Below are 20,527 nucleotides of genomic sequence, written 5' to 3'. Positions count from 1 at the left end.
TATCTCTCCTCTCTCATCTCACACTATCGCCCCGCTCGCGCTCTCCGCTCCTCTGATGCCATGCTTCTCGCCTGCCCAAGGACCTCCACTTCCCTTACTCGGCTCCGTCCTTTTTCTTCTGCTGCCCCTTACGCCTGGAACGCTCTTCCAGATCACTTGAGAACTACAAACTCAATCACTGTTTTTAAAACTCAGCTAAAAACTTTTCTTTTCCCTATAGCCTTCAAATATTGAGTTTGTTCTGACTCTATACTGTTAGCTTCACCCTATCCGGTGCCTGTTTACACTTCCCTGTGCCTGTTTGCATTCTCCTTCCCTCTTTATTGTTTACTACAACTTATTAGATTGTAAGCCTATGCGGCAGGGTCTTGCTATTTACTGTGTTATCTGTACAGCACCATGTACATTGATGGTGCTATATAAATAAATAATAATAAATAAAAATAAATAACAAGTTAACACTAGCAATGGGATAGCGAACCAATGACCTCACTTGCATGCCTTGTCTCCCTTTAGAGCCAAAGAAATGTTGCCAAGATTAATTCCAACTCAGCTATTTCACCCTGGAGTCTCCATTCTCCACTTTAAGGTCCTATAGAGGGCCATTGTCTTTTTTTGCTCAGCCTCAGAAATACAGCTGACTCTACTTTCCCCCATAACAAGTTCTCCATGTTTATTTTTTGTACCACTGCTAGAAAAGAAAGCGTAGCAAAGAGCATTCAAAGTAATCAAGGGCTGGAGCAACTCAGATTCGAGGAAAAGTTCTGAGAGAGAAAAAAATACGAGTGTGGTTTCGGGGGCGGGGGTCGATCCTGATAAAAATGCTTGGTGCTTCCTTGCGATTATTTTAAACCAGTATTGCAGCTCCGCCCTGATCTTAATAACGACCCACATATCTCAGCGCAGAAGAGAAACTCCGCTGATTTCAACTGGTCTTTACAACTCTTTCATGTTTTTTTTTTTTTTACAGCCTTCCAAGATAGCAACTCTATTTTCCTCTGAGCCTTTTCTACCTTGGCTGATTCCGGGTTATGAAGGGGCGGGACGTGTGTGTGTTTGTGCGCGCACAAATCCCGCCTTGCCTGGAAAAGTTAACATGCTAAACGAGTCCGAAAAGGCATCAGGCAGAGAGCGAAGTGCCGGAGGTTGAGCTCTTGCGACAAGGAAAGATTTAGAGGTATCCTTTTCATTTTCACCGTGCCTTTGTCAAACTGTCGTGAAGAGGGGGGGAGGTGTGCCACTTTGGGGGTGAAAGGGAGGAGTAAAAGGGGAAGGGGCTGCGTTTGACTCTTCAATCTAACTATCGCAAATGGAGACGAAGTACCGAGAGTGCGGTAGCGGGTGAGGGCGGTGTCCTCTTTCAGTCCGGGTCGAACAGTTTGACAGCGCAATGCTATGCATGTCTACTCAGAAGTAAGCTTCATTGAGGTCCATGGGACGTGCTCTCCCAGATAAGCGGGTATAGGATCGCAGCTCTGCTCTAACTCGGACTGGCAGATTTTCTTAGAAGGTGCTCGAAATCCTTTTGGAAGGCTGAAAGGAGACGGAAGCCTTTTTATACTCATATATGAACTGTGATTTGTTGCTAGTTTTAAATGTTTTCTTTCTGTTCAAGGAGCTCAAGCAGGCATATGTGAATTTCCCCATTTCCTTGCAGCAGCTGTGTTCCAGTTAAATTTGTGGCTGAGTGGAAATTTGAATATGGGCCTCCCTGGTCTTACTCAAGTTCTCTAAGCGTTACCAAACTTCCTCTCCATTTTAAAAGTAAACACAAATTGCAAGTGAACTCAGGAACGTGAGCTTTCTGTAACTGGGTTGCCTGCCAGCACCTTTTGCTCCATGAAAAAAACAAGTCTTTATTGTTTTTGCTAGAAGAGACTAACACCTCTTTAGAAATAATCCAAGGAATGTTATTTTGGTACCTGATGCAGAAAATTCTACAAGTGCTTCTTCCCTCTCCCTGGCAGTAATTTAGGGCATGCGTGGATAGAAAAGGATCTTTAAACATCCACCAAAATGTTTATTGCTCAATCCACAGATCATTGAAGATTTTCTATTCTATTGTACAATACTACATATAGTTAAAACAACAGAGCTATCAGATACATAACATCCATTACTAAAATGATGGTAAAATGGGTGAACAGCAAACATACAGAAACCTTTAATTACTTCTCAATCACAATTCATTTATATCTCTGATATAATAACACCTCAAGCAAATACTGTCCAAAAACTTTACCTCTGTTAGCTTTGGCTGCCAGAAGACCTTTACTTCTTGGGAGGAGAGCAATGACAAATCTTGATAAAATAGTTAAGAGCAGAGACACCACACTGACAACAAAGGTCCGCATAGTTAAAGCAATGGTATTCCCCATAGTAACCTATGGCTGCGAGGGCTGGACCATAAGGAAAGCTGAGCGAAGGAAGATAGATGCTTTTGAACTGTGGTGTTGGAGGAAAATGCTGAGAGTGCCGTGGACTGCAAGAAGATCAAACCAGTCCATACTCCAGGAAATAAAGCCAGACTGCTCACTTGAGGGAATGGTATTAAAGGCAAAACTTAAGTACTTTGGCCACATAATGAGAAGACAGGATACCCTGGAGAAGAGGCTGATGCTAGGGAAAGTGGAAGGCAAAAGGAAGAGGGGCCGACCAAGGGCAAGATAGATGGATGATATTCTGGAGGTGACAGACTTGACCTTGGGGGAGCTAGGGGTGGTGACAGCCGACAGAAAGCTCTGGCGTGGGCTGGTCCATGAAGTCACGAAGAGTCGGAAGCGACTGAACGAATAAACAACAAAAGCTTTGGCTGCAAATAATGCAACACCCAGAAAGTCATGCTGGTTAGGGAATTCTGGGAATGCACACATAGAATTACAGCTTTATTTATTTATTTATTTATTGCATTTCTATACCACCCAATAGTCAAAGCTCCCTGGGCGGCTCACAGAAATTAAAACCGTGAAGTACACTTCAAAGTATAAAACAAACAACAGTATAAAAACACAATATAAAAGCACAACCAGGATAAAACCGAGCAGCAATGCAAAGTTCTATACAGATTTAAAACAGCAAAGTTAAAAGACCAAGACAACACCTTTTTTGTGTGCTGTTGGACACAAAATGTGCAGTTGGGGGAAAATGTGTAGTTGGAAATCTGATAATGTGCAATTGAAGGAAGTGGTGAAAAAAATAAGACATGTCATGTGTATATGTTTATTACATTATATTGTTTTATAAGCCAGGTGAAGACCTTTTTATCCTCCCAGAATTTTAACAGTCTATAAATTTTTAACCCTGCTGTTTTAAATTTGTATTTTAAATTTGTATTTTTTGCATTGCTGCTGTTTTTATCTTGGTTGTGCTTTTATACTGTATTTTATATTATTGTTTTATACTTTGAATTGTCTTATTTTGGTAAACCGCCCAGAGAGCTTTGGCTATTGGGCAGTATAGAAATACAATAAATAATAAACTTAACAAAAGACAAAAGTCAGGGATGGCATGTCACACAAATTATATAGGGGTAGAATGTGCTGCGTTTTCATAACGCAAATGCCCAAACCATTTTTTAAAAAGCTTTTTCTTTTTGGCTGGAACCTCCTCTTCTTCATCTTTGGGCAGGTAATGCTTTGTCGCACCCTTGTGAATACCCTTAAAGTTCTCCTGTTCTTGTGTTTTAGGCCTGTCTCTCACCCTATGTTCTTCTGCAGCCAATGCAAAACAGCCTTTCTTCTGCACCCTTCCTCCCCCTCCCTTCTGATCAGCTCTAAGGCTCCATAAGTGGCTCTTCGCACTATGAAGTCAGATAGGGACTCAAGGAATAAAAATTAGTTAAAAATGAAATACATGGGATTTTTTTTAAAAAAAAAGAATTTGGGGGGGAGAGAAGCTTAAACCCTTAAACTCATAAAAAGCCGTGTTTCCTAAATACACAGCATGTCTAGAGACAACTACAACAAATTCCACACACACCTTCAAATTAGTGTTTCATTCCACTGAAACAGCCCTTACTAAGATCACCAATGATCTTCTTACTGCCAAGTCTAAAGGCCTTTATTCCGTTCTTATTCTCCTTGATCTAACTGCAGCCTTTGACACGGTTGATCATGATCTTCTCTTAGATTCCCTTCATGACCTTGGACTTCGTGGCTCTGTCTATAACTGGTTTGCCTCCTATCTAGCGGGTCGCTCTTTCAGCGTGTTGGCTAATGGCAGCTCGTCTTCCTCCTTTCCCCTTTCAGTAGGGGTTCCGCAAGGCTCGGTGCTTGGCCCGTTGTTGTTTTCTTTATACATGTTGCCCTTGGGTAAGCTTATTCAATCTCATGGCCTCCAATATCATCTGTATGCCGATGATACACAATTATATCTTTCATCTCCGGAACTTTCTCCTGATGTTCACGGCATGTCTCTCAGATATCTCAGCCTGGCTGCTTCATCGTCGTCTGAAACTAAATATGGCAAAGACTGAATTGCTTGTTTTTCCGCCTAAACCTTCTCCTCATCTTTCATTCTCTCTCACTGTCAATAATGTTACGCTTACTCCAGTCAAGGAAGCTCACAGTCTTGGCTTCATATTTGATTCCTCGCTCTCCTTTATTCCTCATATTGAGACAGTAGCTAAATCCTGTCATTTTTTCCTGTATAATATTGCCAGGATTCGACCATCTCTGTCTGTCTCTTCTGCCAAGACGCTTGTAAGCCTATGCGGCAGGGTCTTGCTATTTACTGTGTTATCTGTACAGCACCATGTACATCGATGGTGCTATATAAATAAATAATAATAATAATAATTGTTCATGCACTGGTTATTTCTCGGTTGGACTAATGCAACCTTCTTCTCTCTGGCCTTCCTTCTTCTCACATCAGTCCATTGGTTTCTGTCCACCACTCTGCCGCTAAGATCATCTTCTTGGCTCGCCGCTCTGACCATGTTACTCCACTTCTGAAATCTCTTCATTGGCTTCCAATTCACTTCAGAATCCAATATAAACTTCTCCTGTCGACCTTCAAGGCTTTTCATGGTCTAGCTCCTTCCTATCTCTCCTCTCTCATCTCACACTATTGCCCCGCTTGTGCTCTTCGCTCCTCTGATGCCATGTTTCTCGCCTGCCCAAGGGTCTCTACTTCCCTTGCTCGGCTTCGTCCATTTTCCTCTGCTGCCCCTTACGCCTGGAACGCTCTTCCAGAACATCTGAGATCCACAAGTTCAATCGCAGCTTTTAAAGCTCAGCTAAAAACTTTTCTTTTTCCTAAAGCCTTTAAAACTTGATGTTTCTTGGACTTTATACTGTTAGTTCTACCCTACCCTGTGCCTGTTTACCCTACCCAGTGCTTGTTTGCATTCTCTTCCCCTCCTTATTGCTTTACTATGATTTTATTAGATTGTAAGCCTATGCGGCAGGGTCTTGCTATTTACTGTTTTACTCTGTACAGCACCATGTACATTGATGGTGCTATATAAATAAATAATAATAATAATAATAATAATAATAATAATAAAGTGCATGGAAATGAGACTCATTGCATGCAATAGAATTGACTTCTGAGTAGACATGTCTTGGATTGAATTGAAAAGCAGCAGCAATGATCGAATGAAGAATAAAAGAATACACACACACAAAATAAGTTGTTAATTGCAGGGTTATTGTGCTGGAAAGGAGAGGAAATTCTCAGTAACATCTCTCACCAAGGGCTTCATTATTCAATGACGGCCCAATGACCAGTCCACAATCTCATCAGCTGGCCTGGACTCATTAACTGGTAATTCAGTAATTGGTAATTCATTAACTGGCCTTAACAAGGGATACTACATCAACTGTTTATATCCTCCTGTGGCAATCGGAGCTAGCCGCTAGCCCAAAACTGTGTTCTTCTATTTTACCATGGCTAGGACATGGCTGCCAGAAACCCCATGCCAGGATTAGCCACTGCCACCCTGCAGCAGAGAAAGCGTGGGGTTTCTTTAAGCGTGGTGGCAACCCAGTGCCATCTAGGCAGCCCCCCGTGATTGAGAGCGGCACCTGCCACACAAAGGACTCAGGATCATGTATGCTGGATGTGCCCAAGGAAAATGGCAATTGGCATCAGAGTTTATCCTAGGAAGGTGAGAAGAGTGGCAAGTAAGAGGGCTAATCATTTCCTGCCCGATTGCTTCGTGTATATAAAGGGGCAACTGGATAGGCTGTGACTGAACTGTTTGCACCAGCTGTTATTCCTGCTGCTATATGGAAAGTTAAAATGTCGGCGTTGCCAGGTTCACTCTTCTTTAACCCCCCTTTTCCTCTTCCAGCCATAACGACCTTTGACCATGTGGTTCTACTTGGCAGCCTTGCTGGGCCTCATTTTCCTACTCCGATGGTACCGTGAAAGACAGGTCTTGAGCAACCTGACAGAGAAATATGTATTCATAACTGGCTGTGACTCTGGTTTTGGCAATCTGCTGGCCAGGCAGCTGGATGCTCGGGGCCTTCGAGTGCTGGCAGCCTGTCTTACAGCGCAGGGGGTGGAGAAGCTGACAGCAGCTACCTCAAAACGGCTGCAAACCACCCTCTTGGATGTCACCAGCACTGAAAGTGTGGCCAAAGCAGTGGAATGGGTGAAAAGCCATGTGGGAGACAAAGGTAAGGACAGAATTTAGAGCAGGGGTGTCAAACTTCAGGTCTGGGGGCCAAATCCGGCCTTCTGGCATTCCCCTAAATGGCCATGCTCCTTCCCCGCCCCCAACCAATTATTCTTTGGTAGTTTCCTAACTTTGCACTCCCTCCCCCATTCTAAAAGGTGGAGATGCCTCTACTACAGGTTTAGTTACTTGTAGTAAGAGCTTTGAGCTAAAATATGTTGGTGTTTTTGGCCCTTGCCTACCACTGGCCCCAAGAGCTTCTCTGACAATGAATTAATCCCTTGTGCTGAATGAGCTTTGACATCCTGATTTAAAAAATAATAGATTCTGTGTGTATTGAGCCTGCATGAAAAAGCATACACCTTCTTCTCAAGAAAAGTCAGGTGGCATACATGAGGCATAGCCCCATCTTTATTATTGTAACAACTCTGTGAGGCTAAGCTAGGCTTAGAGATGGTGTCCACCTGAGGAAGTCCTTATCAATTAGGAAGTGAAACAGGTCCAGTCAAAAATAAGTTTCTAAACACTTGAGGCACACTCCTTAACTCAGCCTTCCCCAACTTGGTGCCCTCCAGATGTTTTGAATTTCAGTTCCTATCAGCCACAGCCAGCATGGCTGAAGTAAAAAACAGTGGCCTCATTCAGAAGACACCTTAAACCATGGCTTTAACCACGGCGGTTAAGCCAGAAAGCCTTATTCAGCATGGTTAAAGCCATGGTTTAAGGTGTCTTCTCAACACAGCCCGGCTTTCTGGCTTAACCACCATAATTAAAGCTGTGGTTTAAGGTGTCTTCTGAATGGGGACACTGTCAAAATGACTAGAGAAATATATTTTATGAGGCATTTAATAAACAAACATCTGGGCAGCACCAGGTTAGGTAAGACTGCCTTAAGTGTATTAATTTATTTCATTTCATTAAACGGTTCGCACGACTTGCTAAACCCTTGTGGGTAGCATCCCGGAGCAACCCACAAGGTTAAGTGTGGGTTAAGTGTTAAGCAACCCACAAAGTTAAGTGTATCATGGCGGGGGTGTTTCCTCCACCCATGATGGTTCCAGTACCCACCATCAGAACCCACACTCTACATTGTGGGTTAATTGACCCAGGGTGGCTTACGGTGTCATGTGTCGGGCTCCCCATTGAAAATTGTGACCAACCATAGTGATGGGCTATGTTTGGTCACAAGTGGCCAGAAATGCCAGTGATGCTCTAGCTTATTTGGCTAATCTCTATGGTCAAGATCGCCTTAGCAACAGCTGGTGCAGCTGGCAAGAGCCTATTCTGGCTGCAGAGGCTGCTGGGACACATGGCTACCACGGTGGGAGGAACACCATTTCCTGCTCTGCCTCATGTAGCAAAATGTCTTATGCTTGCCCTGCCAGGAAACCACCAAATGTTTGGTGATTAGGGGAAAGGGAGCAGCACTGGGGAAAGGGAATGGGCCCTCTGGAAAGCAGGTGTCTTTGGCCTCCCCCTTTGGCTTTTGACTTCCACCTCCATGGAATTCAGACTCCCAAGAGTGTCTGCAAAATGGAATTCAGCCCTTGGGCTAAAAGAGGTGGAACAGAATATAGAATGTCAGCATGCACAAGAGTTTACCTGTGTGGGCAAGAGAGCTTTAGCCAGCCTTTGGAACAACAACGAGTAGGGAAATGTAATGCTAGAAACAGCTTTTAGTGCAGGCGTAATTCAGAATAGGCTCTCTCCAGCAAGCTGTCTATAGGCACAGAAAATGTGGAGCTTCACAGGAAAGCCCCACTGTGGCTTCGAGGACGCTGCTGCATCGTATAACCAAAGCAGCGCCACCGTGCACCCACTGTGGGGCTTTCCTGCGAAGCTCCACATTTAAAAGTTGGGGACTAACCCCGACTTTATAGGCTAGAATGAGGCGAACATGGCTCTTCTGCTGTCTGACCTCACTCCAGTGTCAATGTGGAGGCATTCTTGAGAGGAAGGCGACCCCTGATTGGTCACCATTCGCCAGGGCAGGGGACAAGCTGCATGGCCGCCAGAAACCCCGTTCCCTTCCACTTCATCAGGATTAGCCACTGTAGGCAGCCCCTAGTACAGCTGCTCTTGCTAGAAGTATTTTCAGGCTGAAGGAGATGGTGGCACAAAACTGCTGAACAGGCAGAAAGAACCAAAATGGTGTGTAGCAGATAAGAATACTGGACCTGGGATAGCTGCTTAGTCATGAAACTCCCCGAGTTCACTACTAGAGTTGGATTATTATACTTAGACCTTGCCTCTTCTCCAAGGAGCCCAATGCAGTGTATGTGCCACACCCTAATTTTCTCTGTGCAGCAACCCTGTGAGGTAGGCTGAGAGGTGGTGACAGGCCCAAGGTCAGCTTTGTAACTGAGAGGAAAATTGAATCTGAGTCTCCCTAGTCCACCTAGCCTGATGCTCTACCATGGAGTTAGTCAACATGGTGTCCGCAGACACTGGTGTGCCCTGAATACCTTCCTTGGTGACCGGTGAGGTACCTTACCCCTTTTATCTTTTAAAAAAATCTTTTTAAAAACAATATTTTATCTTTTTCTGAGGGAATATGCTAAATTTTGTTCTTGCATTGTTCAAAGCTGACCTCCCCTCATTAATTTGCAAAGCTCCAAGTTGAGGCAGCAAAAGTGGGGGTACTATTAGAAGATGGCAGAATAATAGCAGCTACTTAGTCTAGTCATCATATTTTTACTTCCCTGTGAGGTGCTATTTGGATTTTTTTTACCTCAGGCACCAAAATATTTTTGACAGTTTCTGGTTCGTATTCTCAGTATTTGTAGACTAAGCTATGCGAGGGTGCTCAAGAAGGGTTTTTTTTTTTAAAAAAAAGGATGGGGCGTTTATCGTATCCCTGATCTCGCCTGTCCTTTTTTCCCAACAGGTCTGTGGGGCTTAGTGAACAACGCCGGCATTTCAATCCCAGTGGGCCCCAATGACTGGCTGAGCAAGGAGGATTTCAAGAAAGTCATAGACATCAACCTTCTTGGGGTGATTGATGTGACCATACAAATGTTGCCTTTGGTGAGAAGAGCCAGAGGGAGGATTGTTAATGTTTCCAGCATAATGGGACGGATATCCATGTTTGGCGGTGGCTACTGTCCTTCAAAATATGGTGTGCAGTCCTTCTCCGACAGTCTCAGGTAACCCTGTGAGAACATGTATCAATGGCAACCCCTTTTTGCCCCAGGAGAAGCTTTCTTAAAGGGCCTCTTTGTGCGAATACCACAAAATTCTGTAAAAGCAATCATGCTAGGAAATACTAGAAAAAGCAGTTCTAAGGTGACTGCAGTGCTTTTAACAATATTTTCAGAATACAACTTGTAGAATTCACATAGGGAATTGTAGTCCAAAAACATCTGGAGGGTACCAGATTGCCTGCCCTGCACTAATGCTTCAACCGTAGCATTGGAAATAGGTTTGGGAGCTAATGCATTTCTGGAAAGCAAGTGAAAAGCATGTCTGGTGCCATATGTTTAGCATAAAAGCTGCAATAATGTGGGCCTTTTACCTGCAGGACACCATTGGTGTGGTGTTTAATTCCTCCATCTAGGAGAAGCAGCTCTTACTGGATTGGATCCAGATTTAGTCATACTTTGAGAAGACCGATTGAATCTGGATCTGACTGCAGGTCATTGTTTTGATGCTGAGTTTCTTTCTGCTTGGACTGAGACCTTTCTGCTTGGACTGCCAATAGCATCAGTTCTATCTCCTCCTTAGAACAGGGATGGGGGCAACTTTTGGGCCCTCCAGATGTTGTTGGCCTACAACTCCCATTGTCCCTCATTATTGGACAGGACTGATGGGGGTTGAGAGTCCAGCAACATCTGGAGAGCCACAGGTTTCCTCTTCCTGTCTTAGAACTTGCAAACCTAATTGAAGAGAAGGTTTGCTGGCAGCAATACAGTTACTCTTCTATACCAAACAGATATACAACCTAAGCTAACGACACTTATGCAGGTCCTCCAGGGGTTACACCTTAAAGCACCCACTCGTACAGGTAGTCTAGAGACTTGCTTGGGCAGAAGTGGTCCACCATAATTATTATTTTGGCTTTCTAGCAAGCGTGTTTGTACCTGCTGCCAACTCTTTTCCCTCCCCGAGTCCTCGGGCATGTGTGCAAAGTGCTGGCTTTGATGAAAGACTCCCTGCAGAGTCTGTGAAACAGGAATGGGCACCTTGTGGCCCTCTGTCTCTTTTCGGGAAGCTCTGGGCAGGGAAGGAAAGAAGAGGGGCAAAGGGCATCTCTGGAAGTGAGGGGAATGCAGCCTCTGACAGATTCCCTCCTCTCCCCACCTGAGGGAATATGGCCCTTGACAACAACAACAATAAAAGGCGCTTCTGTTTGTGAGAGATTTGCTTAAATTCAAAAGGTGGGAAGAAGATCCAGAAAGCTGAGCTCTGTGGGAGAATGTTTGGTTATCGTAGCTAAAGCTAACAGTTGGAGAGAACAAAGGTCCGTCATTAAAAACAAGGCTTTATTTCTTATCTTTTTCATCCGTCCAATGACAGAGGAGGATTAGAAAAACTAAAAGGCTTAGGAATGGAGGGCGGAACAAGATCCTTGCTCTGCAACCTTTACTAGACTGAAGGAAGGAAAGGAACCTCTTGTGCAAGCACTGAGTCATTACTGACTCTTGGAGGGACACCAGCTTTCGCTGACGTTTTCTTGGCAGGCCTTATAGCGGGGTGGTTTGCCATTGCCTTCCCCGGCCATTATTACCTTTCCCCCAGCTAACTGGGTACTCATTTTACCAACCTCGGGAGGATGGAAGGCTGGGTCGACCCAAGCCGGCTGCCTGAAACCAGCTTCCGCTGGGATCGAACTCAGGCCGTGGGGAAGAGTTTCAACTGCAGAAACTGCAGCTTTACCGCTCTGTGCCACACGAGGCTCTTACTAGACTGAACTGTGTGGGAATAAACACCAAGAATAAAGGAACAGAAATAAAAGGGAGTGTGGAAAATAATTTTTAGTTTTATTATTGTGATAATATCATGCCTTTTTCCCTATTGCAAGAAGCCCAATACGGTTTACATAGTCTTCCTTCTCTCTGTTTTAGCCTCCCTATAACACTGTGAGGTAGGTTATGCTGGAAGTCAGTGACTGGCTGAAAGCCACCGAGTGAGCTTCATGGCTGAGTGGGAACTAGAACCCGGGTCTTCCCAGTCCAATTCTCTAACCACTACACCACACTGGAAATGAATAGGGGGGAAGCAAGAAAGATTAAAATAATCAGAGGTTGGATGTTTTTGTGTGCAGGAGTTCCTGCTTCAGATTAGCATTTTAAATGGTAAATCTTCATCTGCATTTTTAATTAAAAGCTAAAGTAGCGCTTAAGCCATAGGCCTTTAGGGCCTGGTTGACATGATACTGCTTGTGTAAGTTTTCTTGCCCATGTCAGTTTGGCTTGAGAACTAGCAGGGGAAATCATGCTGTTTCTTGCCTTCTGTAGATGAGAGCACTGTAGACAGGATAACTAGGCTGTTCGCCAGAGGGCCAAGAGCACTCGCCCTTGGAGAGCAGGCGAGTGGATTTATGAATAGCTGGATTGGGGAGTGAAATGGCATTGTTTGGAAATTCCAAATAGTTATTGTGGGTGCAATTACCTTGGTATAAGTAATGTGGAGACACAGAACAAAATCATTATTATTATTACCATTATTATTGCAATGAGTATTATTACTATTATTATTGCAATAACTTATTTCTTTAAAAACACCTGCTATAGAAATTTCACAGTGCAGCCCTATGCATGACTTCATTTAAGACTTATTCCCAGAAAAGGATGTATAGACTTGGCTAAATCTGTTCCATCTAGGTTTCATGGATTGTCAAGTGTCTTTTTGTCCATCATCTGCTCATTGACGGAATCAGATTTTTTAAATCCAGAATTTCGTTCTACTTGCGCTAATTTACAATAGCAAATCTAGTACTTAAGGGGTTAGGCTGCTTCTGCCCACTCAAGTGTAACAGGGTGAAAAAATCACATGCTCTTAAGGTATTACTTGGGGGAGCATGGGACGTATGGCCTATCATTTATTTATTTATTTATTACATTTCTATACCGCCCAATAGCCGGAGCTCTCTGGGCGGTTCACAAAAAGTGGCTATTGGCTCAATAGCACCTCCAAATTGAGAGAGGGAACTTCTGGGTACTAACTAGAAGCTGGAGTCAATGGCCGACAGAAGATCTAAAAGGGCCATTCTTATCTTCTGTTTCAATACGTTGACTCGGTTCGGACAACACAATAACCAACAATGGGTTAAATAATCAACGGAGGGTTAAATAGTCAATGGTTGGTTATTGTGTCGTCTGTCAGGACTTTTTCACATCACAGTTGGTTATTCAGCTGAAACAACCGATGCAAATAACCAACACTGCAGAGTTGATTATTTAAACCACCGTTGGTTATCATATCATATGTCGGGCACTGTTGCCTGTTTCATTGCACATGGTTATTTTCAGCGACTACAGAGTCCCCTTGCAAGAGCAGCTAAAGCAGCAGCTGCTGCTCAAGTCCAGCCAGCAGAACTCAGAATGGCTGATGGGATACCGAGGGAGGGAGGGTGGGGGATGTGACAATCAAACACACCGTGTCCTAATAGTCAACTCATCGCTGGCCTTAATCCACACCACGGTTGATTATAATCATGTTGTGTGGGGAGCACTGCCTCGATAATCAACCGTGGAGTTGAGTATTAACCCGCCATTGACTGTTGTGTTGTCTGAACACAGCCATTGAGAACATCTCTCTATCCCTTTTTTTATATATATATATAATTTTTATTTGTTTTCTACACTATATAAACATACATAAAACATTGCAATAGTAATAATAATAACAAAAGAAAAACATCAAACAACTGCTACAAACATATTGAATAAATGTTGAGTACATATATGTTGAATAACTATTACCTATATATTATCATACTACAACATAATCATTCTTAACATAAAAGTGCACCCCCCACCTCGGGATCATTCCTGAGTCCAAAATTTAATCGTTTCCTCTGCTGGCGGTTTCCCACTTCCCTTAGTAAACACAAATATTAGGAACTGCTTCCAGATTCCTTCAAACTCATTTATTTTAGTTACGCCTTTTCTCCACTTAATATTACATGTCAATTTATCATTAATGGCTATATCCCATACTTCTTTGTACCATTCTTCAATAGAATATTCCCCTTGAATCTTCCAGTTCCTAGCTACCATCAATCGCGCTGCAACCAGCAAACTCGATATCAGCTCTATAGTTCCTTTTCCACACTTTATATCTTCAAATAGTGACAGCAATGCAATCTTTGGTGTTTGTTCTATTTTCATTCCCACTATTTCTTCAATTTCTGAAAACACCATCTTCCATAATCTTTGTACATATTTGCATTGCCACCACATATGTAAATACGTTCCTTTTTCCCCACAACCTCTCCAACAATTTGCTGAATGCTGATCATTTATCTTATTCAATCTAATCGGGGTTAGGTACCACCTCCATAAAATTTTAAAATAATTCTCCTTTATTCTCACTGATAAACTTCTCAACACTCTTTGTTTCCATAGTCCCTCCCAGCTCTGTCGCCCTATTTGTACCTTCAAATCTGACTCCCATACCATTTTCTCTGGGTTCTCTCTAAACTCCTTCTCTAACAATAATTTATATATTTCACTCATTAACCCTTTTAAAACTATACTACCTCCTTTCCCTTTTTCCTTATTTACTATTAACTCTTCAAACTTCATCATCTTTCTACAAACTCTATTATCTTTAATCCACTTTTTATTCCATTGTTCTAATTGCCCATATTCTAACCAAGATATTTTTTTCTCCTTTAACAATTTTTCCATATCCTCTCTTGTTTTTATATCTCTTAACCAATCCTTTAATTTCATTTTACTTTTCTCTTTTAATATTTTACATAATCTACCCTTCAGATCCTCTGGGAAATTCTTTAACATTATTATCGGTGCTAAGGGAGAGTTGCTCGGAAGCAGCTTCCCTTTAAATTTACTCCAAATTTCCCATTGAGTCCTCAGGAGTGGATTATCTATACTTCCAACCCACTTTCTCCCTCCATCTTTAAAAAAAACATTGTCCAAATTCATCTCTACGTTACTTATAGTTCTTTCTTCCATCCAGTATAAATCTCCTACTCCTATAATTGCTTCTACAATATGTCTTAATCTATTTGCTACGTAGTACAATTTTATATTTGGGAGACCCAATCCACCCTTTTTTTGGCTTAGATACCAATTATTTTTATTCACTCTTGCTCTCTTTTCTCCGTTACAATATTTATTAATAATATTTTGCCAACTTTTTATCTCAGTTTCTGATATTTTTATTGGTAACATCCTAAACACAAAATTAATTTTAGCTAATATCTTCATTTTTATTAAGGCTATTCTTCCGAACCAAGATAAATTTAATCTTTTATATTTCTCCAATTTCTCTAATACCTCTTTCTTTAACCTCGTTAAATTTTCCTTTTCAAGATTCTCTAATTTTTTTGTAATTTTAATTCCCAAATATTTAATCTCCTCCTTAACTTTCATTTCTATTCCCTTATGTTCCCAATCCTTTTCCTCCTTCTTAGTATAATTAAACAACATCATCTCTGATTTAGACCAATTTATTTTTAACCCTGTAATTTCTTCAAATTCCCTCAACTGATATTTAATTCTTTCTAATTTTCTTATTGGGTTCTTAATGGTCAATAAAGTATCATCCGCAAACATGTTTAACTTTATTTCCCTTACCTCTCCAATTCCTTCTAATTCTTCATCCTCCCTTAGTGCCTTCGCCAAAACTTCCATAACCATTACAAACAGGACCGGCGAGAGCGGACATCCTTGTCTTGTTCCTCTGGCTAGTCGTATCTTTTCAGTGAGTCCGTCATTTACCACCACTACAGCTGTATTTTGGGAATATAACTGTTCTATTACGCTTTTAAATTTATTTCCAAATCCCAATTTATCTACAATAATCTTTAATGCCTGCCAGCTCACACAATCAAAAGCTTTAAAAATATCCAGTGCCAAAATTCCTGCCTTAATATTTGATTTTTTTATTACATTTATTACATTTAAAACTCTTCCCACTAGTTTTAAATGTGGGTTTGTGCCTTCCTGCCACAAACCCACATTGATCTTCTCCTATATATTCTGATATAAATTTATTTAATCGTTTAGCCATAATAGATGTGAAAATTTTAGCATCCTGATTTATTAACGAGATAGGTCTATAAGAATCGGGACTAGTCAAATCTTTATCTGGTTTTGGGATCAGAATTATCAATGAATGTTCCCATGATTCAGGTATCATCTCTCCTAATAATATCCTATTATAAAGTTCCAATAGCTTTGGAACTAAAAATTCTTTGAAGACCTTATAATATTCTGGTCCTAAACCATCTGCTCCCGGTGATTTACCAACTTTTAAATTATCAATAACATCTTCAACTTCTCTTTGAGTTATTACTTTCTCCATTAACTCTTTATATTCTAGTTTTATTCCATTCTTTATAAACCTTCCAATATACTCCTCCACCTTTTCTTGTTGAGTTTCTTTACCCTTATATAGTTCCTGATAAAATTCCTGAAAATTTTTTATTTTATCTTTCATTATATGACAATAATTCCCTCGATTATCCTTCAATGCTTCTATCCCATTCCTCCCTTTTTCTTTTTGTGTGAGTCTGGCAAGCAACCTAGAATTCTTATTACTGTTTTCGAAATATTCCCTTTTCATGTAAATTAAATTCTTTTGAACCTCCTCTATATTTAAATTTTCTAATTGTTTCTTCTTAGCTTGTATTTCTACTAATTTATATTTATCTTTACCTCGCCAATATTCTTCCTCCAAATTTCTAATTTCTATCTCTAACTTTTCCTGCTCTGCACGTTGTTGTCTTTTTAAGCTACACGTCTCTCTAATACAGATTCCTCTTACTACAGCCTTCATGGTGTCCCAAACGACTGACCCAGCTTTTCCTCCCTTTTCGTTAATTTCCCATGACTCCGACAATTCCTTCTGAATTTTCTGTACCACTTTATTATATTTCAATATTTTTGTATTCAACTTCCATCTATATGCCTCTTTATAATTCTTCTTAACTGTAAATTCTAAACTTAACAAGGCATGATCAGTTACTTTTATTACCCCCATTTCCATTTTACAAATCTTAGTTGCAAAATCTTTTGAGACAAATATATAATCTATCCTGGAGTATGTATGATGAACTGGGGAAAAGTATGAGAATCCAGGCTTAATCCCGTTGAGTAAACGCCACGAATCTGAATAATCGTTTTCTTTTACTAATTTATTCAATATAGTTATATTATTCCTCTTTTCCACATTAGTGGGATTTGACCTGTCCCATCTATTATCCATAACCATATTAAAATCCCCAGCTAATATGACATACCCCTCCTTGAATTCTTCTATTTCTTTAAATAGCTTTATAAAAAACTCTCTATGTCTCTCATTTGGGGCATACACATTAACTAGCGTATATACCTTTCCTTCAATTTTACCTTTTAACATAAGATATCTGCCATTATCATCTTTTTTTGTTTCTTCTAATATAAACCCACTTTTTTTTGAAATCAAAGTGGCCACTCCATTTTTTTTTGATGTCCCTAACGAGTTAATCAGTCCTTCCCCAGGGTCTTTTCCCCAATTGCTCCCGCCCAAAGAACCAGTACTTCCTTGGAATAAAACACACCAACACCCGAAGTAACCAAGATAAAAGGTTTATTGTAAAAAGACAGCTACTAAATAGGCACTTGGTCGGTAGCAGCTATAGACAGGTAAATAAAACAGAATATAAGAGGGAATAGGGGTAGGGAATGGATAATACAGATACAAGTCAGGCAGAACCACCCATACATCCATTCATACAAGAACAGACAGTCTGTCCACTAAATTTCCCTTCCCTGGTCAAACCGACCACTTTAATTTTATCATATTCGAATTCTCGAAGCCTTGGTGTGTTTCTTGGACCATTATAATATCCGATCCTTCTTTATTAAACATTTGTTCTATTCTCCTCCTTTTCACGACTGCCCCCAAACCTTTAACATTGAGTGTTGATACTTTTATCTTTTTATCCATATTCACCCTTTTGAAATCTCTTCCGATCCCTTGTGCTCTGCAACTCAAATTTACTTACATAACAACACAAACTCCATACAACAAACCCTCACCCTCCTACCCCAACCCCTTCCCTCCTACCTTCCCCCCTCCCCACCCCCCCACTCTAATCCCCCCCCATATCCCCGTGAGCCTAATACTCCAGCCATCTACTTTAAAGGGGAGGGGGGGAGGCAGTGCTGCGCCTGGCCGGCAAGTTTCTATGTTGGCATTTCTATTTGCAATTATCTCAAGACATAATTAACAATTCTGTTACTCCCCAGATGTCCCAGCCTCATTCCCCCCCCACCCACACCAGTCCCACTTGCTTCCCCATACAGACCCAGCCTCTTCAGCAACTCTTTACCTTGATCCAATGAGGTTACTCTGTGTTCCCCCCTCCCATATGTAAATCTTAGAAAAACAGGGTAACCCCATGCATAAGGGATTTTGTTCTTCATTAATGTTTCAGTTATTGGTTTAATACTGCGTCTCCAATTTAGTGTGTGTTGAGAGAGATCATTATAAATTTGCACTGCTTTGCCTTTGTACTGCACCTGGGTCATAGATCTCAATTCTTTCATTACTTGCTCTTTTTTGTAATAATTACCAAATTTCACCAAAATGTCTCTAGTCCCTTTGTAGTTTTGCCCCCCCACACGGTGAACTCGATCTAAATCCGATCCGTCTATCGATAGGTCAGGCATCTGCTCTTTGAACCAATTCAGAATGATTTCTCTTAGATCTTCTCCTTGTGTCTGCTTCAGCTGTTTTATACGAATTGACGATCTACGAGATTGGTCCTCCAAGGCAATCAGTCTTAATTGATAATCTTTAAATTGAATATCTGTTGATTTTTCGAAAGCCTCTTGCTTCTTCTGGTCCAAATCAGCTTTTGCCTCCAATTCTTTAATCTTTTTTGAATTTTCAGATGCCTTATCAGCCAGAACACGCATTTGTTGTCTAAAAACATCCATTTGCTGATCCATTTTTTTAAAAATAACAATATTATTCTCGGCTATCGCCGCTTTAATTTCCACTAAAGAGGGTGGCTGACTGCCAATTTCTTCTCCCCCTTCAGCCATGTTTTTTTCTTTATTTGGTGCTGTGTCTAAGAAAACTGGGCCTGTATCTTCGTCTTCCTGTTCTGCTTAACATCTCTCTATCCCAAGGACTGTGGTACATGATCCTGCTCTTCCATGTCCTTTCAGGATTGAAAACATCCATTTTGGTGTCAAAGTCTGTATAATAGAACCAGGCTACTTCCGAACTAACATCACAAATGAAAGCATCATGCACGACAACTTCCGTCAGCTCTGGGAGAAGCTCCCAAAGGAGACCAAGCAAGTCTATGGGGAGTCTTACTTGCAGAAAAGTGAGTACCACCCACCTGTTGTCTTAGATTTTGATGTGGTTTGATGGTGGGTTCAAAAATGTTTAGGTGCTCTACTGAATTGTAGAGCATCTACGAATAGTGCACTGCAACATGATCACCTGGTTTCTATAGTCAAAAGTGGCCCGATCCGAGGCAGTAAGCCTGTGTGCTGGGGAACATGGGAAGGAGGGTGTTACTGCACCATGTCTTGCTTTGTTGGTCCCTGGTCGACTGTGTACAGAGTGCTGGACTAGATGGACTCTCGGTCTGATCCAGCAGGGCTCTTCTTATGTTCTTATGATACTAGATGTTTACTTGGAAGTACATTCTACTATGTCAAGTAGGACTTGCATTCAAGCAAGCCTGAATAAGCCTTAAATAGTTTATATACTTTGAAAACAAACATCATTCTGCATCAACAAAACATAATAGATAGAAGGTGCATTGCCACATGTGAAGCAAGGGTGGGCAGCACGGGGACCATATGCGGCCCCTGCCAGCCCCCACTGCAACTGACTTCCAGGAATTGCCCACCCCTAGTGTGAAAGAGCCATGTAGGAGGGTTGAAGCTTTCCCCTCACCTCCCGCCAGCCATCACCAGTTCTGCATGTGCGCACACACCTGCTATGAAATGTTGAGAGGCGTTGCTTGTCTTTGCAACCATTCAGGCTAGCAACCTAAAATAAATGCTGCGATGCTCAGTATGTTAAACGCAAATTTCGTGTGTGGATTGCAGAGGTTGCATCCAGATTTAAGCTGGATCAAATCCACTGGCAGAAGTGAACTTCCCAGCCCCATCCAGTCCCCTGAAAAGGCGGCACAGAGAGTTGGGGGATCCTGCTCAATGGGGTTCGGACTGCGACTCCCATCATCCTCATGCCAGCTGAGGAAGATGGTGTTGTAGTCAAAAGATATCTGGAGGGCAATCAGTTGGAGGCTCAATGAATGGGCTGGAAGCAACACAGTAGCAGGATTGAAGCTAAGCAGCTGTGTGCCTGAACAGGAGGCGGCTAGAAGCTGCCATGTCAGCTGTGCTGGGCAGGGGTTTTTTTAAAGCAAATTTTCCAACTGCACGAATGCCCTGTCAGACACACACACACACACACACACCCGCCCGCCCAAGCCAAACACATTATTTCTCTTTCACGACTGGACAGATTATCACCACCGCTAGTAGCACCTTAAAATTAAAGGTAGATTGACAGGGCCATACGGATACCCAGGAAGGATGACAGACCAAGAGAAACACACCACTGGTTGTCACCTACAGCCCCCAACTGAAACCACTGCAACGGATTATCAGTGAACTCCAACCCATCATCAGCACAGACACTTCTCTCTCACAAGCCTTGGGAGGCAGGCCAGTCCTGGCCTACAGACAACCTCCC

At 41.9% G+C, this 20,527-nt stretch overlaps 1 protein-coding gene across 4 annotated transcripts in view; it reads left to right on the top strand.

Annotated features, from left to right (window-relative positions):
- Positions 1 to 1,068: 1,068 nt before the first annotated feature.
- LOC134394291 (retinol dehydrogenase 16-like) overlaps positions 1,069 to 20,527 on the top strand; it is a 50,244-nt gene continuing 30,785 nt past the window's right edge. For all 4 annotated transcript variants that reach the window (XM_063119595.1, XM_063119594.1, XM_063119593.1 and 1 more), the window contains exons 1-4: positions 1,069 to 1,177; positions 6,296 to 6,626; positions 9,513 to 9,771; positions 18,976 to 19,139. In XM_063119595.1, coding sequence (XP_062975665.1) covers positions 6,314 to 6,626; positions 9,513 to 9,771; positions 18,976 to 19,139 — 736 coding nt within the window. In that variant the 5' untranslated portion in view covers positions 1,069 to 1,177; positions 6,296 to 6,313. The remainder of the gene's footprint in view (positions 1,178 to 6,295; positions 6,627 to 9,512; positions 9,772 to 18,975; positions 19,140 to 20,527) is intronic.

The sequence above is a fragment of the Elgaria multicarinata genome, chromosome 3, assembly GCF_023053635.1.
Source record: "Elgaria multicarinata webbii isolate HBS135686 ecotype San Diego chromosome 3, rElgMul1.1.pri, whole genome shotgun sequence".
NCBI classification, from domain to species: domain Eukaryota; kingdom Metazoa; phylum Chordata; class Lepidosauria; order Squamata; family Anguidae; genus Elgaria; species Elgaria multicarinata.
The sequence above is the reverse complement of the archived record's forward strand: the minus strand, read 5'-3'. Positions and strand labels throughout refer to the sequence as shown.